Genomic DNA, 27,847 nt, shown 5'->3' with positions numbered 1-27,847 from the left:
TCCAGAACATGGAACACACATGATGTAAAGACACAACACGCTAAGGTCCAGAACACGGAACACACATGACATACAGACCCAACACGCTAAGGTCCAGAACACGGAACACACAATGTAAAGACACAACACGCTAAGGTCCAGAACACGGAACACACATGATGTAAAGACACAACACGCTAAGGTCCAGAACACGGAACACACATGATGTAAAGACACAACATGCTAAGGTCCAGAACACGGAACACACATGATGTAAAGACACAACACGCTAAGGTCCAGAACACGGAACACACATGACATACAGACCCAACACGCTAAGGTCCAGAACACAGAACACACATGATGTAAAGACACAACACGCTAAGGTCCAGAACATGGAACACACATGATGTAAAGACACAACATGCTAATGTCCAGAACATGGAACACACATGACATACAGACCCAACACGCTAAGGTCCAGAACACGGAACACACATGACATACAGACCCAACACGCTAAGGTCCAGAACACGGAACACACATGATGTAAAGACACAACACGCTAAGGTCCAGAACATGGAACACACATGATGTAAAGACACAACACGCTAAGGTCCAGAACACGGAGCACACATGACATACAGACCCAACACGCTAAGGTCCAGAACACGGAACACACAATGTAAAGACACAACACGCTAAGGTCCAGAACACGGAACACACATGATGTAAAGACACAACACGCTAAGGTCCAGAACACGGAACACACATGATGTAAAGACACAACACGCTAAGGTCCAGAACACAGAACACACATGATGTAAAGACACAACATGCTAAGGTCCAGAACATGGAACACACATGACATACAGACCCAACACGCTAAGGTCCAGAACACGGAACACACATGATGTAAAGACACAACACGCTAAGGTCCAGAACATGGAACACACATGATGTAAAGACACAACATGCTAAGGTCCAGAACATGGAACACACATGATGTACAGACCCAACACGCTAAGGTCCAGAACATGGAACACACATGATGTAAAGACACAACACGCTAAGGTCCAGAACATGGAACACACATGACATACAGACCCAACACGCTAAGGTCCAGAACACGGAACACACAATGTAAAGACACAACACGCTAAGGTCCAGAACATGGAACACACATGATGTAAAGACACAACACGCTAAGGTCCAGAACACGGAACACACATGATGTAAAGACACAACATGCTAAGGTCCAGAACACGGAACACACATGATGTAAAGACACAACACGCTAAGGTCCAGAACACGGAACACACATGATGTAAAGACACAACATGCTAAGGTCCAGAACATGGAATACACATGACATACAGACCCAACATGCTAAGGTCCAGAACATGGAACACACATGATGTAAAGACACAACACGCTAAGGTCCAGAACACGGAACACACATGATGTAAAGACACAACATGCTAAGGTCCAGAACATGGAATACACATGACATACAGACCCAACATGCTAAGGTCCAGAACATGGAACACACATGATGTAAAGACACAACATGCTAAGGTCCAGAACATGGAACACACATGACGTACAGACCCAACACGCTAAGGTCCAGAACACAGAACACACATGATGTAAAGACACAACACGCTAAGGTCCAGAACATGGAACACACATGATGTAAAGACACAACATGCTAAGGTCCAGGACATGGAACACACATGACATACAGACCCAACATGCTAAGGTCCAGAACACGGAACACACATGACATTCAGACCCAACACGCTAAGGTCCAGAACACGGAACACACATGATGTAAAGACACAACACGCTAAGGTCCAGAACATGGAACACACATGATCTAAAGACAACATGCTAAGGTCCAGAACATGGAACACACATGATGTACAGACCCAACACGCTAAGGTCCAGAACATGGAACACACATGATGTAAAGACACAACACGCTAAGGTCCCGAACACGGAACACACATGATGTAAAGACACAACACACTAAGGTCCAGAACATGGAACACACATGATCTAAAGACACAACATGCTAAGGTCCAGAACATGGAATACACATGACATACAGACCCAACACGCTAAGGTCCAGAACACGGAACACACAATGTAAAGACACAACACGCTAAGGTCCAGAACACGGAACACACATGATGTAAAGACACAACACGCTAAGGTCCAGAACACGGAACACACATGATGTAAAGACACAACACGCTAAGGTCCAGAACATGGAACACACATGATGTAAAGACACAACATGCTAAGGTCCAGAACATGGAACACACATGACATACAGACCCAACACGCTAAGGTCCAGAACACGGAACACACATGATGTAAAGACACAACACGCTAAGGTCCAGAACATGGAACACACATGATCTAAAGACACAACATGCTAAGGTCCAGAACACGGAACACACATGACATACAGACCCAACACGCTAAGGTCCAGAACACGGAACACACAATGTAAAGACACAACACGCTAAGGTCCAGAACACAGAACACACATGATGTACAGACCCAACACGTTTAGGTTCATAACACAATCTCATATTTAAATAAATTACCGTATTTTTACGACCAAAAGGCGCACTGTACCAAAAGGCGCAGTCTCAGTTATGTGTGCCATTACTGTATTTAAAACACACATAAGGCGCACCTGATTATATGGCGAGGGTTTTATATACAATCCACGCCCACACTTCCCCCTTTAACGTTCTCATGGTGTCCTCTACTACGTCGGCCTTACAACAACAACACACACACAAGCATACAAGTGTGCGTATTTAAAAATAGAGCGGGAGCAAAACTGAGTTTGGTTGTGCTTTATTTAAGTATTGATTACAAAGTACTAACATTTTTTTAATCATCAATAGGCGCCGGCATGGTAAAACACACGGATAAAACAAGCACACAAGTGTGCGTATTTAAAAATAGAGCGGGAGCAAAACTGAGTTTGGTATTCACATTTTTTTTTTACCGGTAATCGTCATCAATCAAACCCATGGAAGTCCTCATCCTCTGTTTCTGAATTGAACAGCTGCGCTAAACCTCCATCAAACATGCCAGGTTCACTTTCTTCACTGTCAGAGTCACTTTCCGTGCCGTGCGGCGCCTCGGAAATGGTGCCGGCTTTTGCGAAAGCTCGAACAACAGTGCCAGCAGACACGTTAGCCCAAGCATTTACAATCCATTGGCAAACTGTGGCGTAACTCGCCCGGCGCTGCCTTCCACTCTTAGTGAAACTGTGGTCTCCATCGGTCATCCATCGCTCCCACGCCGCTCGCAGCCTTACTTTGAACGGCCGGTTCACACCGATGTCCAGCGGTTGGAGTTCCTTTGTCAGGCCTCCCGGAATGACAGCAAGCTCAGAGTTCATTTGCTTCACTTGTTTTTTCACATCGGCTGTGAGATGGCCACGCATAGAGTCACAGATCAACAGCGATGGTGATGCGTGGAAAAAACCACCTGGTCTACGTCCGCCTTACAACAACAACACACACAGGACGCACTGCACCATAGGGCGTGCCGCACAATTTGAAGAAAATCTAAGACTTTTATGTGCGCCTTATAGTCGTGAAAATACGGTAAACACTGTGAAGAGACTCGAAGAATTCAGTAGAAAGACAGAGAGTATTAAATTACACGGTAAAGAACCACCAAACTGTCCATGTTTTACAAACTGTGAAGGAATCAGTGTGAAGATCAGTCAGTGAAACCTGGAGGGAAGACGTCTCTATGGAGAGGACATGGAGAGAGGGATGGATGGAGAATAAAAACAGAAGAAAAAGGAGAAGACCAGGAAGAAGAAGCAGAAGAGAAAAGAAGAAGAGGAGGAAGAAGATAAAGGAAAAGAAGAAGAAAGAAAATAAAAAAGAAGAAAAATATTAGAAGAAAAAGAGGAGAAGACGGAGAAGGAGAGGAACAGAGCTCCTTCTCTTCTTTCATCTCAGCGTTCCTCCGTCCTCTGTTCTGTTCTCTTGTTCCTCTCGTCTTTCAATTCAGCCAATCAGGTGACCCGAAGCCCAGGTTCCACCCCGTCAAACACACACACACACACACACACACACACACACACACACACACACACACACACACACACAGACAAAAGGCCCTTCAGGAGGAGGGTAATTGCTTCCATGGCGATGGGAAAGGAAGGCAGAGAACAAGTGTCACTTTGGATTAAGCCCCGCCTGCTGACATCGCCATGGCGATGACACCACCGCTCACTGTGTGTGTGTGTGTGTGTGTGTGTGTGTGTGTGTGTGTGTGTGTGTGTGTGTGAGAGAGAGAGATCACTGATCAGAGGACTGATGCCAAAACCAATCTACCGACTGAGAGAACAGAGGAGGAGAGAAGCTGGAGATAAAGTACAGGAAGTACAGGAACAGGAAGAGAAAATAAAAGAAAATAAAAGAGAATGAAAGAAAGAAAAGAAAAGAAAAGAAAGGAAAATAAAATAAAACAGAATAAAAGAGAATAAAAGTGAATAAAATAGATAAATTATGGTGAAAACTAAGAAACAACATTCAGAGAACAGACAGGTAGAAGGAAGTGAAGCAGCCTCACACTGATCATCTGGACGTCTGACGTTACGGTGAGCGTATTGCGTCATTTCCTGTTCCTGTTTCAGCACTGTGTTGTGGTGTTAGCATGGCTTCTGCTTCTTCCTCTCCCTCTCCCTCTCTCTCTTTCTCCTGCTCAGTGTGCCACATGTTTAGTTATTCCTCTGCCTCCTTTAGTGATAACGATATATGTAATAAGTGCAGCCTTTTTGTAGTTCTGGAGGCGAGGCTCTCCGAATTGGAATCGCGGCTCCGCACCATGGAAAATAACCCGCTAGCAGCTAGCCAGGCCCCCTTAGCCGGTGCGGACCGCAATAGCTTAGCTTGTGTAGCATCTGTTAGCCGTCCCTTAGCAGCGCCCGAACAGCCGGGTGGATGGGTGACAGTTCGTAGGAAAACAGTCCTAAACTCAAGCCTGCTGTCCCGGCTCACCACAAACCGCTTCATGTTTCTAATCGTTTTTCCCCGCTCAGCGACACACCCGCTGAGAAACCAACTCTGATCATTGGCAGCTCCATAGTCAGAAACGTGAAGCTAGCGACACCAGCGACCATAGTTAAATGCCTCCCAGGGGCCAGAGCGGGCGACATAGAAGCAAATTTGAAACTGCTGGCTAAAGATAATCGTAAATATAGTAAGATTGTTATTCACGTCGGCGGTAACGACACCCGGTTACGCCAATCGGAGGTCACCAAAATTAGCGTGGCATCGGTGTGTACTTTCGCCAAAACCATGTCGGACTCCGTAGTTTTCTCTGGACCCTTGCCTGATCTGACCAGCGATGACATGTTTAGCCGCATGTCGTCGTTTCGCCGCTGGTTGTCTATGTGGTGTCCATCAAACGACGTGGGCTTTATTGATAATTGGAGCTCTTTTTGGGGAAAACCTGGTCTGATTAGGAGAGACGGCATCCATCCCACTTTGGCTGGTGCAGCTCTCATTTCTAGGAATATGGCTGATTTTATTAGTACTCCTAAAGCATGACAACCCAGAGTTAAGACCAGGATGCAGAGCTGTAGTCTTACACACCTCTCTGCAGTTTCCTCACAGCTGTCACCCTCCAGTAATTCAGTTAATTTTATTGAGACTGTGTCTGTCCCCCGACCACCAAAATTCAATAAATTAATCAAATCAAAAATATACAAAAGAAATAGTAACCACAAAAATTTAATAAAAATTAATACCTCTATTTCAACAGAGCAAAGAGACAGGAAAATTAAATGTGGTCTGTTAAATATTAGATCTCTCTTGTCTAAATCTCTGCTAGTAAATGAGTTGATAACTGATCACCAGATTGATTTGTTCTGTTTGACTGAAACCTGGTTGCAGCAGGAAGAATTTGTTAGCCTAAACGAATCAACTCCCCCTAGTCATATTAACTGTCATATTCCTCGAATCACAGGCCGAGGAGGAGGAGTAGCAGCAATCTACCATTCTAGTTTAAAATTGAACCAGAGGCCTAAACCTGATTACAGCTCATTTGAAAATCTCACTCTTAGTCTCTCTCATCCAAATTTGAAAGCTCAGAAACCAGTTTTATTTGTTGTTATATATCGTCCTCCTGCTCCTTATTCTGAGTTTTTATCTCAATTCTCAGACTTTTTATCTGAATTAGTGCTCAGTTCAGACAAAGTTATTATTGTGGGTGACTTTAACATTCATGTTGACGTAGACAGTGACAGCCTTACAACAGCTTTTAATTCATTATTAGACTCAATTGGGTTTTCTCAACATGTAAATAAACCAACTCATAGTTTTAATCACACTCTTGACCTTGTCCTGACTTATGGCTTAGAAATTGAAGAGTTAACAGTATTTCCCCAGAACCCTCTTCTTTCTGACCATTTTATGATAACATTTCAATTTAAAGTAAAGGATTGTTTAGCAGCTGAGAACAAATATCATTACAGTAGGTGTTTGTCTGACAATTCAGTATCTAAATTTAAGGAAATAATACCCTCACTGTTTACTTCAGCAACATTTACTGATAAATCAGAAGGCAAATATTATTATTTTACCCCCACAGAAGTGGATTATTATGTTAATAATGCTTCAGCCTCACTGCGTACAACTCTTGATAGTGTTGCACCTGTAAAAAAGAAAGTTATATCTCAGAGAAGACTTGCTCCTTGGTATAATTCCCAGCTGCGGACTTTAAAGCAGGCATCCCGAAAGCTGGAAAGAAAGTGGTATTCCACTAATTCAGAGGTAGTGTATGTGGCTTGGAAAAATAGTCTAGTAATCTATAAAAAAGCTCTTCATAATGCCAGGACAACTTATTATTCATCTTTAATAGATGAGAACAAGAACAACCCTAGGTTTCTCTTTAGCACTGTAGCCAGGCTGACAAAGAGTCAGAGCTCTGTTGAACCTTGTATTCCTTTAGTTTTAACCAGTAACGACTTCATGAGCTTCTTTACGCATAAAATAGTTCTGATTAGAGATAAAATTAATCTGGCCCTTCCTACAAATGTCACAGATGCTTTTGAATTGGCTGTTAGACCTGATGAATCTTTAGAATTCTTCACTCCTATATGTCTCTCTGAACTAATTTCAACAGTTTCTACATCCAAACCATCAACATGTCTTTTAGATCCTATCCCAACTAGACTCTTCAAGGAGATTTTACCTTTAATTAATTCTTCAATGTTAGATCTGATTAATCTCTCTCTAGTAACAGGCTATGTACCACAGGCTTTTAAGGTTGCTGTCATCAAACCTTTGCTTAAAAAGCCCACTTTAGATCCAGATGTGTTAGCTAACTATAGACCGATATCCAACCTACCATTTCTCTCTAAAATTCTGGAAAGAACAGTTGCAAATCAATTGTGTGAACACCTACAAAGGAATAATTTGTTTGAAATGTTTCAGTCAGGCTTCAGAGTGCATCATAGCACAGAAACAGCTCTAGTGAAAGTTACTAATGACCTTCTCATAGCATCAGATAATGGACTAGTCTCTATACTTGTTTTGTTAGATCTTAGTGCAGCGTTTGACACAATCGACCACAAAATTTTATTACAGCGTCTAGAATATTCAATTGGCATTAAAGGGACAGCACTGGATTGGTTTAAATCCTACTTATCAGATAGGTTCCAGTTTGTGCATGTCAACAATAACTCTTCTGAGCAGACTAAAGTTAATCACGGAGTTCCTCAGGGTTCTGTCTTAGGACCGATACTTTTCACATTATACATGCTTCCTTTAGGCAATATTATTAGGAAGCATTGTATTAACTTCCATTGTTATGCAGATGACACACAATTGTATTTATCTATGAAGCCAGATGAAACTGATCAGTTAGCTAGACTGCAAGATTGTCTTAAGGACATTAAAACCTGGATGACTTTTAACTTCCTACTGCTAAATTCAGACAAAACTGAAGTCATTGTATTTGGCCCCAAACATCTTAGAAACTCGCTTTCAAAGCAAATAGTTACTCTGGATGGCATCACATTGGCCTCCAGTACTACTGTGAGGAATCTTGGAGTTATTTTTGACCAGGACATGTCCTTTAACTCACACATAAAGCAAGTCTGTAGGACTTCCTTTTTTCACCTGCGTAATATTGTAAAAATCAGGAACATTCTGTCTCAGAGTGATGCAGAAAAATTAGTTCATGCTTTTGTTACTTCCAGGCTTGACTATTGCAATTCCTTATTATCGGGTTGTCCAAATAGCTCTCTCAAACATCTACAGTTGATCCAAAACGCTGCTGCGAGAGTACTGACAGGAGTTAGCAAAAGAGATCATATTTCCCCTATACTTGCTTCTCTTCACTGGCTTCCTGTTAAATCCAGAATAGAATTTAAAATCCTTCTTCTGACATATAAAGCTCTTAATAACCAATCTCCATCATATCTTAAAGATCTGATAGTACCTTATTATCCTAGTAGAACTCTTCGCTCTCAAACTGCAGGCTTACTTGTTGTTCCTAGAATTTCTAAAAGTAGAATGGGAGGCAGAGCCTTCAGTTATCAGGCGCCTCTCCTGTGGAACCTGCTCCCAGTTTGGGTTCGGGAGGCAGACACCCTCTCTATTTTTAAGACCAGGCTTAAAGCGTTCCTTTTTGACAAATCTTATAGTTGGGGCTGACTGGGTGACCCACAGAGGTTCGGCTTGTGTCTTCATTGTACAGCTGACCCCCTCTTGGACGTCCCTTCGTTCTGCCCCTAGTCATGCTGCTATAGGCCTAGGCTGCTGGGGGACTTTTCTTGACGCACTGAGCCCTTCTCTATCTACCTTTACATTTAATATGTATACCGTTATTGCAGTACATTCACTCTGTTTCCCCCTGTGCTATTTCTCCGAGTGTCCCTGGTCCCAGAGCTGGATGCTTCAGATCTGCGGTCGATGTTCCACCAGCTGGTCCAGTCTCCACCATGTCCACTGTGGGATGCTGCTACTGACCTTCCACCAGCCCTCTGCTTCCAATTCCCTTTTTCCACGAGTCAACTCTGCATCGCCTTCAATATACTGTTATGCTAACTTACATACTGTTTGAATTTTACTGCTAGCTATATAAGGAGTATGTTTAATGTCAGAGCCGTACATCATAAGAGTAAACTATGAGTCAGTTTTCAATGTTAGCTTATACTTTGTCTGTGTCACATATCCTGTCATGCATGTATTCAAATGTGTGTTGTGTTTTCCTTGCTTTCTCACCCCTCCCTCTTCTCCCATCCCTCCCCCTTGCCCTCTTCTGTCCTTCTCAACCCGCCCGGCCAGCAGGCAGATGGGTCCCCCCTATTTAGAGCCGGGTTCTGCTCGAGGTTTCTTCCCTGTTAAAAGGGTGTTTTTCCTTGCCACTGTCGCCTTTGGGCTTGCTCTGGGGGTCAGGCATATGGGTTCTGTAAAGCGTCTTGAGACGATTTGACTGTAATTGACGCTATATAAATAAAATTGAATTGAATTGAATTGAATTGAATTGAATTGAATTGAATTGAATTGAATTGAATTGAATCATAACAATGAGATGAAAGAAATCCAAGAATGACAGATTAAAAGCTGCTGAGATGTTTAGTTGTGTGTTTGTTGTGTGTTTGTTGTGTTTGTTGTGTGTTTGTTGTGTTTGTTGTTGTGCTTGTTGTATGTTTGTTTTGTGTTTGTTGTGTGTTTGTTGTGTTTGTTGTGTGTTTGTTGTATTTGTTGTTGTGCTTGTTGTATGTTTGTTTTGTGTTTGTTGTATGTTTGTTTTGTGTGTGTTGTGTATTTGTTGTTGTTTGTTGTTGTGTTTGTTGTTGTTTGTTGTTGTGTTTGTTGTTGTGTGTTTGTTTTTGTGTTTGTTGTTGTGTTTGTTGTGTTTGTTGTTTTGTGTTTGTTGTTGTGTTTGTTGTGTTTGTTGTTGTGTGTTTGTTGTGTTTGTTGTTGTGTGTTTGTTGTGTTTGTTGTTGTGTGTTTGTTGTGTTTGTTGTTATGTTTGTTGTGTTTGTACTGATCTGTTCTTTGATTGAGTCTGAATCAGTGACTGTTTGTCTGATTTATTTTAACAGGAAATACATTGACCTGTTAAAACTTTTAAACCACAGACAGAGTTTATGTTCAGGTTTAAAAGAAGAAGGAGGAGGAGCCTAAATTCCTAAATGACGTCATTAATCAGCCAGAAACTGTAAATCCAGAAACTATCCATGAATGTTTAACTTTTTCTTTTTTTTGAAGCTGGTTTTATTGGACGTTCAGATTTTTGCTCTAGAAAGTTTTTAATGAAAGTTCAGGCTTTTTTTTACAGATATAATACAATATTTGCATATTTAAATTAAAAAATTCACAAATTGTGTCATAAAAATGTAAGCAATAAACTGGGAAACTTAATGGCAACATTTGTTGATTTAAACTTTCACCTTTAAATGGCAGTTTTCAATAAATATGTGTTTAAATTTACAAAATAAAGGACAGGTTGAGCCATTTGTTCATATATCATTCATAGCCACATTTATGTAGCCTTTTTATTCCTAATACATGTGCTGCGACTAAGTTTAACTTTCTGATGGTTCTTGAACTGATCATGTGATTAAAATGAACTACATTAAAGTTTGATGCAGCGTGGCTTAAAAACTAGACGTACAAATAAAAAAATCAAGAAATACGAGACGCTTAATGATGACAGAGACAAACTGCCAACGAGACTCTAAATGAGCAGAAATAGATTCAAACTGACCGACAGACGCAGAATGAACCAGAACAGAAAGAAAACCAGCAGAAAGACTCAAAGTGATGGACTAAAACTGGAGTTAAACTTTTAATAACAGCAGTTTGTGAATCACAGATCTGAGGTTTTTAAGGTGGACTAAACCAAACAAAATGCAGAAATAATCCACAGAAACATAACATATAACTATATAAAGTCACGTGTCATTTATGAGTTCAGAACATCTTCTGTGAATTAAAACCAGAGGATCAGAGGAAGAAGAAAACGACAAATATTGACTTTAACAACAAGTAGAACGAAGACATAAGATATAAAATACACTAAAACTTATAACTGTTAGATTTACACACATCGTCTTTTTAAAAAATAAATACATTAATTACAATTGAATATTTTTATTTAGAATTATACATAATATGTACAATTATTTGATGTTTATATATATATATGATATAAAGTCATAATATATTTATTAGTAGTAGTATTTTATTATTCTAAACATATTTAGAACATATGAACTATACTATAAATATATTTATAATATTTAAATCAATTATTTTACATATGTTGTCTTTTGAAAAATAACAATATTTGCGATTACATTATTTAATTTCTTATTATACAAAATATGTCCAATTATTTTATATAATATATATTATAAACTAAATTAATTGTTTATGGGAGACTATATTGGTATTTTTCTTCTAATTTTCTTTGTTATTTTGCTTTTCGGTCACATTTCTTTGTCTTATCTCGTCTCATTTTATTTTCACAGACAAGCTTCATTACTGAGTTTATCATCGCATATTATTCCTGTTTAACGTGTTTTTTCTTCATTTGTTCCAGATAAAAGTCCCCTCTTCTCCACTATGTTTCCATAACATCCTGCCTGTACAAGCATATATTTAGGTTCATACTTTGTTCATTAAATTATTAACTATATTTACGCTGAATAATTACGCGTCTCTAATTAAATCCCTCTTTAGTCAAACACACACATATATATTTAAATTCCTGCCACCATTTGTTCTCTGAATATTTATGGCGTCTTTTAGCTTCCAGACATCCGTTGGTTTCATTTCACGTGGTGGTTATCTGCTCCGGAGGAAACTTTCATTCATTAATGCGCAACAATTAAGGCCAGCTCATGTGACGAATATGATAATGAACATTATGGGGTAATAATGTGATTTTTATGGATATGAGCTGAGAGTATTAATTACTAAAGATGAATAGGAACACGGATTAATAACGCGACGGGACGTGTACGGATGCAGGCGGCAAATTACTGCAGCATTAATAAAAACACAACAAGCAGAAGGAAAAGGTTCGTTAACGGAGAGTGATTAATGCTGGAGGATCAGTCAGAAGTCAGAGTTCAGCTTCTTCTGATGGACAACCTGAAGCTGCTCTGTCAGGTTAAAGTTAGAAATATGAACTAGAGTCTGTTAAATTCATGTAGAACACTCCTGAAGAGTTCAGGAACAAGAAAAGTCAAATAAATTCAGATTGTTTCTCAGTTCTAGACCACTACAACCAAAGAAAGACTTCAGGATGAACTGCAGGAGTTTAAACTTGTGAACAGATTGTTGTATCCAGTGATGTCAAAGTAAGGAGGAGAAGCTTCACCAGTAATCTGAGTCACACCACAAGAAAATTCAAGTAAAGTCAATTAAAGAAGATTATTTCTCAGTTCTGGACCGCTGAGATCGAACACGAAGACTTCAGGATGAACTGCAGGAGTTTAAACGTATGAAAAGATTCTTAAATCCAACTAACTGAGGAGAAACTTCACCGATAATCTGAGTCACACCACAAGAAAAGTCAAATAAATCATGAGTTAAAGTTAAGATTACTATTTTACTTCTGTTACTCAGCAAGAACTGAGTTAATAAAACCCCACATCCACCTGAACTGAAACTAAACTGTCCTGGTTCTGGTTCTAGTCCTGGTCCTGGTTCTAGTCCTGGTTCTAGTCCTGGTTCTGGTTCTAGTCCTGGTTCTAGTCCTGGTTCTAGTCCTGGTTCTGGTTCTAGTCCTGGTCCTAGTCCTGGTTCTAGTCCTGGTCCTAGTCATCTTCTCCTCTGAGCAGGATGGATGGACTATGGCAGATCCGGCTGATGGATGGAGGACGGCAGGTCCCAGATGCTGAGGTTCAGAGGGGGGATGATGAAAGAGGGAAGCAAGAGGAGGAGAAGGAGGCGGCATCTGCTCAGGAAACTTTAATCATCTTCACCTTCACCTCCTCTGACCTCCTCCTTTTTTTTTCTCCTCCTTAGTTTTCTCTCCTTTTCGTTCACTTTATCTTATTTTTTACTTTCTCCTCTATTTTTCTTTTCACTTCTTCTCTCCTTTATCCTTTTTGTTTCCTCCTCTTTATTCTTCTCTTCACTCCTTTTTTCTTAATTTATTCTTCTCTTTGTTTTTTCTCTTAATTTTCTCAGCTGCACTGTAAAAAGAAATTTGTATAAAGAAAAAAACAAAAAACAAACAAAACAAGAAATTACTATTATGATCTGAAGGTGCCAGGGGAAAAAGTTAAAAAAAGGATGCTGAAATGTTCAAAAAATGGCAAAAATGAATGTTTTCTTAAATCACAGACGACTACAGCAGAATATCATGTTTGTGTAAAAGGAACAAATCAAAACTGTAAAAATGGTAAAATAAAATAGTTTTTGAATCATTTTCTTAAATTACAGACTACAAAAAGCTTTAATTTATGTGTAAAACTAACAGTAAAAATAAAAAAGTCTGCATCAAAAATCTGTATTTGATTAACATTTCACTGTAAAATGACATTTAATGTTATATTGGAGAAAGTTTTGGACAAATCTGGACTCATGATGGAAACATTTTGAGTTTTAGAGATTTTATGTTTTTTATTCTGAGAACACATAAAGGACTGAGGTTCAAATAACTATTTATGAAGATTTACAGCAGAGAGGAGACATATTATTATTAATAATAATATTAATATTATTGGTCATTTATACACTGGACTCCTCCTTTTTACTCCTCCTCCTGGTTCACTGGAACAGTTTCAGTTTAACTCTGAAATTAGCAGCAGTCCTTCATTAAAGAACCCACATCACCAACACACACTCATTATATAAAATACACACTATATAACACACACACTCATTATATAAAATACACACTATATAACACACACACTCATTATATAAAAAACACACTATATAACACACACACTCATATAAAATACACACTATATAACACACACTCATTATATAAAATACACACTATATAACACACACACTCATTATATAAAATACACACTATATAACACACACACTCATATAAAATACACACTATATAACACACACTCATTATATAAAATACACACTATATAACACACACACTCATATAAAATACACACTATATAACACACACACTCATATAAAATACACACTATATAACACACACTCATATAAAATACACACTATATAACACACACTCATTATATAAAATACACACTATATAACACACACTCATATAAAATACACACTATATAACACACACACTAACACACTAATTGAGTATTAGTGGTTTAAAGCTGCAGCTTCAGAGACTCTAAATTACTGGAGACTGTTTACATCCCTCCATCTTCATCCCTCCATCTTCATCCCTCCATCTTCATCCCTCCAATTTCATCCCTCCATCTTCATCCCTCCATTTTCATCCCTCCATCCTCTCTTTGTCCCTCAGTAACCTTCAGACGTCTCTTTCTCTCTTTTTCTTTTTCTGGCCGACAGCCAACAGACCGAATGATTCTTCCTCTGACAGCCTCTTCCATCCTCCTCCTTCTCTCCTCCATCCTCCTCTTTCTCTCCTCTCCTCCTCAATCCTCCTCTTCCTCTCCTCCTCCTCCTCCATCCCTCTCATTCCTCTCCTCCACTTTCCTGTCCTCTTTCCTCATCTTCTGTTTTCTCTCCACCCTGAAGGTTCTAGTTCTTCTAAACATCGTTCCAGAAACTATTCTTATCAGCTATTCTTATTAAACGCTGGAGAGTGAAAGGATCAGATGGAGGACGAGAGCAGCTCAAGAACCAGAAGATCTACCAGAGAACTAACCAGAAGATCTACCAGAGAAACAACCAGAAGATCTACCAGAGAACCAACCAGAAGATCTACCAGAGAACCAACCAGAAGATCTAACAGAGAACCAACCAGAGCACCAACCAGAAGATCTACCAGAGAAACAACCAGAAGATCTACCAGAGAATTAACCAGAAGATCTACCAGAGAACCAACCAGAGCACCAACCAGAAGATCTAACAGAGAACCAACCAGAAGATCTACCAGAGAACTAACCAGAAGATCTAACAGAGAAACAACCAGAAGATCTAACAGAGAACCAACCAGAAGATCTACCAGAGAACCAACCAGAAGATCTAACAGAGAACCAACCAGAGCACCAACCAGAAGATCTACCAGAGCACCGACCAGAAGATCTACCAGAGAACCGACCAGAAGATCTAACAGAGAACCAACCAGAAGATCTAACAGAGAACCAACCAGAAGATCTAACAGAGAACCAACCAGAGCACCAACGAGAAGATCTACCAGAGAACCGACCAGAAGATCTAACAGAGAACCAACCAGAAGATCTATCAGAGAAACAACCAGAAGATCTAACAGAGAACCAACCAGAAGATCTACCAGAGAACTAACCAAAAGATCTAACAGAGAACCAACCAGAAGATCTAACAGAGAACCAACCAGAAGATCTACCAGAGAACCAACCAGAAGATCTAACAGAGAACCAACCAGAAGATCTACCAGAGAACTAACCAGAAGATCTAACAGAGAAACAACCAGAAGATCTAACAGAGAACCAACCAGAAGATCTACCAGAGAACCGACCAGAAGATCTAACAGAGAACCAACCAGAAGATCTACCAGAGAACCGACCAGAAGATCTAACAGAGAACCAACCAGAAGATCTAACAGAGCACCGACCAGAAGATCTACCAGAGAACCAACCAGAAGATCTAACAGAGAACCAACCAGAAGATCTAACAGAGAAACAACCAGAAGATCTAACAGAGAAACAACCAGAAGATCTAACAGAGAAACAACCAGATGAGGATGATGGATGAGGAGATGTAGGAGCTTCAGGAGAAACCTACTTCCAACTTTCAAAGGAAAGCAAAACTTTCCAAATCAGTTTTAAATATTTTATCAGTTTAATCTCAAGTCCTGAAACCAAATTTGTCCTTAAAAACCCTGAAAACATGAAAATAAGTTTAAAATTAATGAATATATTAAATATGTTTATTTTCTGACTGAAACTGAAGCTGCAGAAACAAACAGATCTCAGTAGAAAGTCCACAGTTACAGACTTTAGCTCTGTAATAAAACACACAGTAACACACACACACAGTAACACACAGTAACACACACACACAGTAACACACACACAGTAACACACACACACACACACACACAGTAACACACACACACACACACACACACACACACACACACACACACACACACACAGTAACACACACACACAGTAACACACACACACACAGTAACACACACACACACAGTAACACACACACACACACACACACACACACAGTAACACACACACACACACAGTAACACACACACAGTAACACACACACACAGTAACACACACACACACACAGTAACACACACACACACACACACACACACACACAGTAACACACACACAGTAACACACACACACACACACACACACACACACACAGTAACACACACACAGACACACACATACAGTAACACACACACAGTAATCAAATCTTAGTGAGGACATCCATAGGCGTAATGCATTTCCTAGAGCCTTACCCTAACCTTAACTATCACAACTGATTGCCTAAACTTAATCCTTACCCTAACCCTAACCAAACCTCAATTCATACCTGTTCTCTAAAAACAAGTCTTCACCCTCAAACATGGCTGTTTCAAAGTGAGGACCGGCCAAAGTGTCCTCACTTTGTAAAAATGTCCTCACTTTGATAGTTAAATGCAGAAAATGGTCCTCACCATGGAGCAAGTACAAGAACAGATACACACACACACACACACACAGTAACACACACACACTATAACACACACACACACACACACACACACACACACACACACACAGTAACACACACACACACACACACACACACACACACACACACACACAGTAACACACACACACACACACACACACACACACAGTAACACACACACACACACAGTAACACACACACGCACACACACACACACACGCACACAGTAACACACACACACACACAAATGTACAAATAAACGTTAATATGAAAAAATATTTTAAAATTTATCCAAAAAATGGAAAAATATAAAAATCAAAAATATTTTAAAACAACAATTTTACAAATAATCATAAAATAAAATGTAGCAAAAATGTCAGAAAATATTTAAACACTCATAAAATAACATTTTAAAAATATTAAAACCTTCTAAATCTACAGTAAAATATGAGGAACAGATTTCTTTCAATCAAAAAATATAAAAACATGATCAAAAATAATTAAAATATAACCTATTAAAATATTTTAGAAAACATAATTTAAAAATAATCCAGATAAACCTCCTGAGCTTCGGCTGCATTTTAGATTTCTATTATTATTTGGGATAAGGAGGAACCAAAACATATAATAATCGAATAAAATCTAATATCTGATTATTATATTTATTTTGTATTAATATAATTTATATTTATATTGTTATTTTTATTATTAGAATTACTACTGATATTATTATTGTCGGTCCCAGTTTAACGTTTGAAGGACGATTATTTATTTCCATTAATTCATCTGTTGATCAGAACGACTCAGACTGAACCAGGAAACACCTGGATGGCTCACCTGGAGGGAGTGTGTGTTAATGCGGCGTTGGATTAATGTGTGTGTCACAGGTGTGTGCTTTATTGTGTTATTCTGTCAGACTCTTTGCTGTCCAAAGCTACTGAGTGTGAATAACTGATGTTGTTGTTGTTGTTGTCAATAATCATCACAAACAAAAACACCAGAACTGAGAAACACACAAACAGCAAACCCTCCCAGACAGGATCAGAATTAGGTTCAGAGTTCAGAAGGAGAACCATCAGAGAGGAACAGAGACCAGAACCTCAGACTGAGGACCAACAGAAGAAAGGTTAACAGAACGTCTATCTGCTAACAGTTCAGCAGCAGATCAGAACCACGATCCACCTCAGAGCAGCAAACACCTCCAGAGAACCGAGCTGGACTGAGCCGGGTCACATCAGGACCGTACCGGATCAGTACCGGATCAGTACCGGATCAGTACCGGATCAGTACCGGGTCAGTACCAGATCAGTACCGGGTCAGTACCAGATCAGTACCGGGTCAGTACCGGGTCAGTACCAGATCAGTACCGGGTCAGTACCAGATCAGCACCAGATCAGTACCGGGTCAGTACCGGGTCAGTACCAGATCAGTACCGGGTCAGTACCAGATCAGTACCGGGTCAGTACCGGGTCAGCACCAGATCAGTACCGGGTCAGTACCGGGTCAGTACCAGATCAGTACCGGGTCAGTACCAGATCAGCACCAGATCAGTACCGGGTCAGTACCAGGTCAGTACCGGATCAGTACCGGATCAGTACCGGATCAGTACCAGGTCAGTACCGGATCAGTACCAGATCAGTACCGGATCAGTACCAGGTCAGTACCAGGTCAGTATCAGGTCAGTACCGGATCAGTACCGGATCAGTACCGGGTCAGTACCGGATCAGTACCGGGTCAGTACCAGGTCAGTACCGGATCAGTACCAGGTCAGTACCGGGTCAGTACCAGATCAGTACCGGGTCAGTACCAGGTCAGTACCAGATCAGTACCGGGTCTCAGAGTAATACACTGATGTGGACTTTGTTCTGGTTCTGGTCTGGTGCTTTTAGGGTTCAACTTGTGGAGTTAAACTTTTTTTTTTTTTTTGGAATTTAAGAAAACTGAGAAAATCTGCAAAACAAAAATAAATTATTGAAGAAAATTACAGTGAAAGTGTTTATTTTTCCGCTGCAGTAGAACTGAACTCTGCTGCTGAAATCAGAAAGAAGCAATAATTAAATAAACAATAAATAATAAATAAATGCTGTTTCTGTCTTCAGCAGTTTCAGTCCAGTTAAAGGTCAGGAATCAGAACCAGCGGTAATAAACAGACTGAACAGATTCTACTGACTTTGATCTTTTCCATCCATCAGCAGAAGAACAACAGAGTCCTTCAGGATCTGCTTTAACTAAAACCTCCTCAGTCTGGACCAGTAAAACCTGCAGAAGATCATTAAAGAGTCCATAAAAGCTGCAGCGGATCCATCAGCCAGAACCTCCAGCTGCTTCCAGACCGAACCAGAGAAACCAGGAGGGTCCATCTACAGAACTAGCATCCATTATTTTACATGAACCTCCATCAGATGTTCTCCTGGTCCTATCCTGAATGTTTCCATGAAGGAACTGGACCAGAACCAGAGGAACCAGGCTGATGTTTCTGGTACAGGAAGTGGTTTCCAAACATCAGTCAGCAGCTGATCTGAGACTTTTCAGTCCCATTTGGACCTTCTGACCTTCTGTCTCCTCATTCATCCTCAGTTCCTCCTGAAGTCCTCCAGAGGAGCTTCAGAACCAGCAGGATCCTGGTTCTACTGTTTCAGTCCAACACAAACATCTTCTGAAGCTCTCCTGGACCAGAATCTGCAGAACATTCCAGCCTGTTTCTGATGTTCTTTTTTTAAATATTTCACCGTCTTTACTCAGGTTTTGTCTCATATTTTGTATATTTTTCTGTTTTCTCACTCCACTTCAGTGATAAAACCATTTATTATCCAGAACCGAGATGTTTTAGAAGCTCATAAATAAATCCAGCTCCGTGTGATTAACAGCAGGTCTGGAGCAGATCTTCTAAAAACCCTGAAGATTTGGATCAAACACCAAAAACAAACAAACTGAGACTCATTCTGCAGTTCAAAGACTGGTGTTTTCAGTAAATTAGAGGCTAAATGTCCCCAAAGCTCCTCACCGTCAGACCTTCAGACATGTTCCTGACCTGAAGATCAAATGAAACCAGAAACAGAATAAATAAAATCAAGCTGCTGCTGCTTCATTAGAGTGGACCGGCGGCGAATCAGAAAGCAATTAAAAGTTAGAGATCAAGTTCTGCTCCAATCAGAAAGAAGTCAGGAGAAAGGATGGAAACGAAAGGAAAGGAGGAGAAAGAGGAGGAGGGGAAGGAGAAGAAGAAAAGAAGGAGAGGAAGAAGAATGAGAAGAAGAATCCTCAGGTGAACTACACCGAGAAATTCATTTTAAATTCAGAGAGGTGAGAAGTTTCCCTCAGGTTAGAATCACATCAATGAAGAAACCAAACATCTGCAGCTTCATGAGGAACTCTGTCAGCAATAGACTTCATACTGTCTGTAGATTATTACAGCTTTAATACATTTTATAGTTTCTGCTGAAGCTCAGAAATGTCACAAGGACCAAGTGATCAGATTCTGGCAGTGATGCAGCTTATAGTCTGGATCCATGGATTGGTTAAAGATTTCTGTATCATGACCAGATAGCAGCACGGCGTCACTGTAACCATGACAACCAGTGAACACTACATCAGCTGACTGTGATCCTTCTACAGATCCACCTCTGAGGACTTATCAGGACTTATCCATCAGAAATGATCCAAGGAACAGCTGATTAAACTGTGGGGGGGTTTCTGAGTCGCCGGCTACATATTTAGGTCATGTGATCCGGTATCCGTTCATAACGTACACATGCAGAACACACACTTGTACTCAGAGTAGGTCATTATGTTTGTGGGTTCATCTATACTAAATGGAGCCGACTAATTATAACTAATATATAAACGCTGCATTTGTGACGTATAAAGGAATGAGCAGCTCTGAAGGAGGACTGACCTCTGAGTGTTCTTCTAGTTACACGTTTTATACATTTTATACTGTCTTTACTTTATTACATGTTTAATACACTGTCTGGTTACTTTGAATATCATCATGTTTAGATGTCTAGACTATAGAATAGAATAGAATAGAATAGAAAAGACAGAATAGAATAGAAAAGAAAAGACAGAATAGAATAGAAAAGAAAAGACAGAATAGAATAGAATAGATCACAGCTTGTGGTAGAGCTGAGAGTTTATGGAGACAGACAGTCATGTTTATTCATTCAGCCGTGAGCTGCAGACCTGCAAGGTGACTGACTGTCACACACACACACACACACACACACACACACACACACACACACACACACACACACACACACACACACACACACACACACACACACACACACACACACACACACACACACACACACAGAGCGTCTGTCTCCTGATCCAAGGTGATCGACAGGCCAGATGTGTGTTTGTCTTTTCCTGCACCTGCATACATTTGTGTGTGTGTGTGTGTGTGTGTGTGTGTGTGTGTGTGTGTGTGTGTGTGTGTGTGTGTGTGTGTGTGTGTAAACTACAGAGCTGCTCGCTGTGTCTCACCTGTCGTCTCTTCCAGGTGAGTCTGTTGCATCACGCTGACATCAAACAACTGTTCAGCTGCTCCAATTTATTACAAGAAAAACTAAAAAATACATTAAAATATATAGATAGAGACCTGGATATCTGGAAAACTAAAACCTGGAAATAACCGGGAAAAAATACTTAAAATACTAAAGAATATCGATAAAATAATGATTTTATCAGGAGATGTGTAATTTAACGGTGACATCTTGTAAAATAAAATAAGATACTATTAACATTTAAAAACTGATTTTTGATGTGGACGGTCTTTAGTTTGTTCTATTTGTCTCCTTTTTACACTCTGTATGTAAATTAATATTAGAGATTATCTGTAATTGAACAGAACAAGAAAACCTGGAAAATAATTAAATTATCCACAATTTTTTAGCCATTAATGAACAGTTTTTTCTTTAAATAATGGCATGTATCAGTTAAACAACGGTATTTTTGCTGTGTTCAATTTTACAGCCACACACTGTAAAAGAACATATTTATAAAAAATAGAGATTTAATGTGAACATTATTTGTAGATTTGATCTGTTCATTGGTTGCTTTTCTATTCAACCTTTATGTATTTTTTTCAGATATTTTATCAGATTTTTTTAATTTGACAAAACAGGAAAAAATCTGTAAAATTACTGTTTATTTCTTCTATGTTTCAGTCCATATATACATGTGAATTTCTCCTAGAAATAACACCAAAAACATGTAAAAGAACATTATTTTTCTGGTTTAAACACAGTACAAATTTACAGTCAAATGTTGTAAAAGAACTAATTCTTGTTTGGACGTTATATACAGTTTTAGACCGTTTTTTGTTTGTTTTAGGCGTTTTTTTACATTAAAATTCAGGCTTTTTCACTGACTTTACTGAACAATATCTGCAGTTTAATCAAACAAAGAAAGTCTGTAAAATGCTGAATATTAATGAAGCTTTTTCCAGTGAGCTGATTATTGACTGATCAGATCTAAAGTAGAACACATTGTGGCCGCAGCAGTAATCTGATTACTCTCCTGGACTGAGAACATGTTGTGAATGCAGCAGTAATCTGATTACTCTCCTGGAAGGTTCATATTTCACTGGAAGCTTCAGGCGTCTCAGAGTTTATTAATTATGGCTGAAAGGAGTCAAAGACTCTCATGAATAAAAGCAGCTGCTGGTGTCAGTCACACGGTGCAGCTGCTGTTCACCCTGATGAAACTACTGCAGGTACTGCATCTCCTGCAGCTACTGCAACTACTGCATCTACTGCATGTACTGAAGCTACTGCAGCTACTGCAACTACTGAAGCTACTGAAGCTACTGCAACTACTGAAGCTACTGAAGCTACTGCATCTACTGAAGCCACTGCAGCTACTGCATCTACTGCAACTACTGAAGCTACTGCAGCTGCTGCATTTACTGCATCTACTGCAGCTACTGAAGCTACTGCAGCTACTGCAACTACTGCATCAACTGCATCTACTGCAGTTTCTGCAGCTACTGCAACTACTGAAGCTACTGCAGTTACTGCGGCTACTGCAACTACTGGATCTACTGCAGCTACTGGATCTACTGCAGCTACTGGATCTACTGCAGCTACTGGATCTACTGCAGCTACTGCAACTACTGTAGCTACTGTATCTACTGCATAGACTGCATAGACTGCAGCTACTGCAATGACTGCAGCTACTGCATCTACTGCAACTACTGCATCTACTGCAACTACTGCCTCTACTGCAGCTACTGCATCTTCTGCAGCGACTGCAACTACTGGATCTACTGCAGCTACTGCAACTACTGCAACTACTGCATCTACTGCAGTTACTGCATCTACTGCAACTACTGCCTCTACTGCAGCTACTGCATCTTCTGCAGCTACTGCAACTACTGCATCTACTGCAACCACTGAAGCGACTGCAACTACTGCAACTACTGCATCTACTCCAACTACTGCAGCTACTCCAACTACTGCAGCTACTGCAACTACTGCAACTACTGCATTTACTTCATCTACTGCATCTACTGCAACTACTGCAACTATTGCAGTTACCGCAGCGACTACTGCAACTACTGTATCGACTGCAACTACTGCAGGTACTGCAGCTACTGCAACTACTGAAGCTACTGAATCTACTGCAGTTACTGCAGCTACTGCAACTACTGAAGCTACTGCAGCTACTGCAACTACTGAAGCTACTGCAGTTACTGCGGCTACTGCAACTACTGGATCTACTGCAGCTACTGGATCTACTGCAGCTACTGCAGGTACTGCAGCTACTGGATCTACTGCAGCTACTGCAACTACTGTAGCTACTGTATCTACTGCATAGACTGCATAGACTGCAGCTACTGCAACTCCTGAAGCTACTGCATCTACTGCAACTACTGGATCTACTGCAACTACTGCCTCTACTGCAGCTACTGCATCTACTGAAGCTACTGCAACTACTGCAACTACTGCAACTACTGCCGCTACTGCATCTACTGCATCGACTGCATCGACTGCAACTACTGCAGCTACTGCAACTACTGCAACTACTGCAACTACTGCATCGACTGCAACTACTGCAACTACTGCATCTTCTGCAGCTACTGCAACTACTGCATCTACTGCAACCACTGCAGCTACTCCAACTACTGCAGCTACTGCAACTACTGCAACTACTGCGTTTACTTCATCTACTGCATCTACTGCAACTACTGCAACTATTGCAGTTACCGCAGCGACTACTGCAACTACTGCATCGACTGCAACTACTGCAGGTACTGCAGCTACTGCAACTACTGAAGCTACTGTATCTACTGCAGTTACTGCAGCTACTGCAACTACTGAAGCTACTGAAGCTACTGCATCTACTGAAGCCACTGCAGCTACTGCAACTACTGCAACTACTGAAGCTACTGCAGCTGCTGCATTTACTGCATCTACTGCAGCTACTGAAGCTACTGCAGCTACTGCAACTACTGCATCAACTGCATCTACTGCAGTTTCTGCAGCTACTGCAACTACTGAAGCTACTGCAGTTACTGCGGCTACTGCAACTACTGGATCTACTGCAGCTACTGGATCTACTGCAGCTACTGGATCTACTGCAACTACTGGATCTACTGCAGCTACTGGATCTACTGCAGCTACTGCAGGTACTGCAGCTACTGGATCTACTGCAACTACTGCATCAACTGCATCTACTGCAGTTTCTGCAGCTACTGCAACTACTGAAGCTACTGCAGTTACTGCGGCTACTGCAACTACTGGATCTACTGCAACTACTGGATCTACTGCAGCTACTGGATCTACTGCAGCTACTGCAACTACTGTAGCTACTGTATCTACTGTATAGACTGCATAGACTGCAGCTACTGCAATGACTGCAGCTACTGCATCTACTGCAACTACTGGATCTACTGCAACTACTGCCTCTACTGCAGCTACTGCATCTTCTGCAGCGACTGCAACTACTGGATCTACTGCAGCTACTGCAACTACTGCAACTACTGCATCTACTGCAGTTACTGCATCTACTGCAACTACTGCCTCTACTGCAGCTACTGCATCTTCTGCAGCTACTGCAACTACTGCATCTACTGCAACCACTGAAGCGACTGCAACTACTGCAACTACTGCATCTACTCCAACTACTGCAGCTACTCCAACTACTGCAGCTACTGCAACTACTGCAACTACTGCATTTACTTCATCTACTGCATCTACTGCAACGACTGCAACTATTGCAGTTACCGCAGCGACTACTGCAACTACTGCATCGACTGCAACTACTGCAGGTACTGCAGCTACTGCAACGACTGAAGCTACTGAATCTACTGCAGTTACTGCAGCTACTGCAACTACTGAAGCTACTGCAGCTACTGCAACTACTGAAGCTACTGCAACTACTGAAGCTACTGCAACTACTGCATCAACTGCAGCTACTGCAACTATTGCAGCTACTGCAGGTACTGCAGCTACTGCAACTACTGGATCTACTGCAGCTACTGGATCTACTGCAACTACTGCATCTACTGCAACTACTGAAGCTACTGCAGCTACTGCATCTACTTCATCTTCTGCAGCTACTGCAACTACTGCAGCAACTGCAGCTACTGGATCTACTGCAACTACTGCATCTACTGCAGCTACTGCAACTACTGCATCTACTGAAGCTACTGCAACAACTGCAGCTACTGCAACTACTGCAGCTACTGCATCTACTCCAACTACTGCAACTACTGCATCTACTGCAACTACTGCATCGACTGCAGCTTTTGCAACTACTGCAACTACTGCATCTACTGCAGCTACAGGATCTACTGCAACTACTGCATCTACTGCAACTACTGAAGCTACTGCAACTACTGAAGCTACTGCAGCTACTGCAACTACTGAAGCTACTGCAGCTACTGCATCTACTGCATCTACTTCATCTTCTGCAGCTACTGCAACTACTGCAACTACTGCAGCTACTGCAACTACTGCAGCTACTGGATCTACTGCAACTACTGCAACTACTGTAGCAACTGCAGCTACTGCATCTACTCCAACTACTGCAACTACTGCATCTACTGCAGCTACTGCATCTACTGCAACTACTGAAGCTACTGCAGCTACTGCATCGACTGCAGCTACTGCAGGTACTGCAGCTACTGGATCTATTGCAGCTACTGCCACTACTGCAGCTACTGCAACTACTGCAGCTACTGCATCTACTGAAGCTACTGCAACTACTGAAGCTACTGCAACTACTGCAGCTACTGCAACTACTGCAGCTACTGCAGCTACTGCATCGACTGCAACTACTGCATCTACTGAAGCTACTGCAACTACTGCAACTACTGCATCGACTGCAGCTACTGCATCTACTGCAACTACTGCATCGACTGCAACTACTGCATCTACTGAAGCTACTGCAACTACTGCAACTACTGCAACTACTGCCGCTACTGCATCTACTGCATCGACTGCATCGACTGCAACTACTGCAGCTACTGCAACTACTGCAACTACTGCAACTACTGCATCGACTGCAACTACTGCAACTACTGCAGCTACTGCAGCTACTGCAACTACTGCATCGACTGCAGCTACTGCAGCTACTGCAACTCCTGAAGCTACTGCAACTACTGCAGCTACTGCAGGTACTGCAGCTACTGCAACTACTGGATCTACTGCAGCTACTGGATCTACTGCAACTACTGCATCTACTGCAACTACTGAAGCTACTGCAGCTACTGCATCTACTTCATCTTCTGCAGCTACTGCAACTACTGCAGCAACTGCAGCTACTGGATCTACTGCAACTACTGCATCTACTGAAGCTACTGCAACAACTGCAGCTACTGCAACTACTGCAGCTACTGCATCTACTCCAACTACTGCAGCTTTTGCAACTACTGCAACTACTGCATCTACTGCAGCTACAGGATCTACTGCAACTACTGCATCTACTGCAACTACTGAAGCTACTGCAACTACTGAAGCTACTGCAGCTACTGCAACTACTTCATCTTCTACAGCTACTGCAACTACTGCAACTACTGCAACTACTGCAGCTACTGCAGCTACTGCATCTACTGCATCTCCATTTTCCTGCCTTGTTCTGATTGGAGTGCAGTCTTGATCTTAACTTTTAATTGGTTTCTGATTGGCTTGCTGGTTCTTCTTCTGGCTCTAATGAAGCAGCAAACAGTTGTTTTATTTATTCTGGTTTTTTGTTTATTGATGCTTCAGGTGAGGAACCTGTTAGAAGGTCTGAACGTGAGCGAGCTGGACGAGGAGCTTTGGGGACATTTAAGCCTCTAATTTCTGAAACAGAAGTCTTTTGAACTGCAGAAAGAATACCTGTTGTCTTGTTTTTGGTGTTTTTTGATCCAAATGCTTCAGGGTTTTTAAAAGAAACCTGCTCCAAACCGTGCCGTTAATCAGCAACAGAGCTGAATTTATTTATGAGCTCTGAACACTACCATCTTCTGCGGACAACTAACAGTGGTTTTCATAATCCACTGCGGAACTGAAGAGAGATTTGAATAGACTAAAACTAGAACATAAATATCTAAAATATGTCAGGACAAACGCTGAGTAAAGAATGTGGGAGATTTTCAAAAAGAACCATCAGAATGTTCTGTAGAATGCTGGTGCAGTGAGCTTCAGAAGATGTTTGAGTTGGACTGAAACAGTAGACCAGAGTCCTGCTTGGTAAGGACCTGGCCTCTGATGGAGGCCTCATGTAGAGAATAACGGATGTTGTCCTGTTCAGACTAACAGTTCTGGTTTCCTCTGGTCCATGGTCAGGATGAAGACTGATTGGAGGTTGCCTGGTTCTGTTAAGGTGACCCTCTTTGGTTTTCCTGGGGTTCTGTCTGAGCAGCTGAAGGTTCTAGTTGATGGAAGGTAAATGTAAGAATAGGATATGATTGCTGGACCTCCTAGAGAACAGACTACACTGGTTCCTTTTATGTTCTGGTAACCTAAGTTATTCCTTCATGGACACATCTAGATAGGAGGCAGGAGAACGTCTGATGGAGGTTCATGTGGAAATAA

At 41.0% G+C, this 27,847-nt stretch overlaps 2 protein-coding genes across 2 annotated transcripts in view; one reads left to right on the top strand and one right to left on the bottom strand.

Annotated features, from left to right (window-relative positions):
* Nucleotides 1-27,847, bottom strand: part of LOC110959949 (neuronal PAS domain-containing protein 3) — a 394,699-nt gene that overhangs the window by 7,107 nt on the left and 359,745 nt on the right. The window lies entirely within an intron of this gene.
* On the top strand, nucleotides 14,600-15,925 carry LOC127533779 (salivary glue protein Sgs-3-like). Its single transcript, XM_051947718.1, has one exon. The coding sequence runs from the start codon at nucleotides 14,786-14,788 to the stop codon at nucleotides 15,848-15,850; it is 1,065 nt and encodes a 354-aa protein (XP_051803678.1). The 5' UTR covers nucleotides 14,600-14,785; the 3' UTR covers nucleotides 15,851-15,925.

This window comes from Acanthochromis polyacanthus, chromosome 1 (genome assembly GCF_021347895.1).
Source record: "Acanthochromis polyacanthus isolate Apoly-LR-REF ecotype Palm Island chromosome 1, KAUST_Apoly_ChrSc, whole genome shotgun sequence".
Taxonomy (NCBI): domain Eukaryota; kingdom Metazoa; phylum Chordata; class Actinopteri; family Pomacentridae; genus Acanthochromis; species Acanthochromis polyacanthus.
This window is presented reverse-complemented; position numbering and strand designations above follow the sequence as displayed.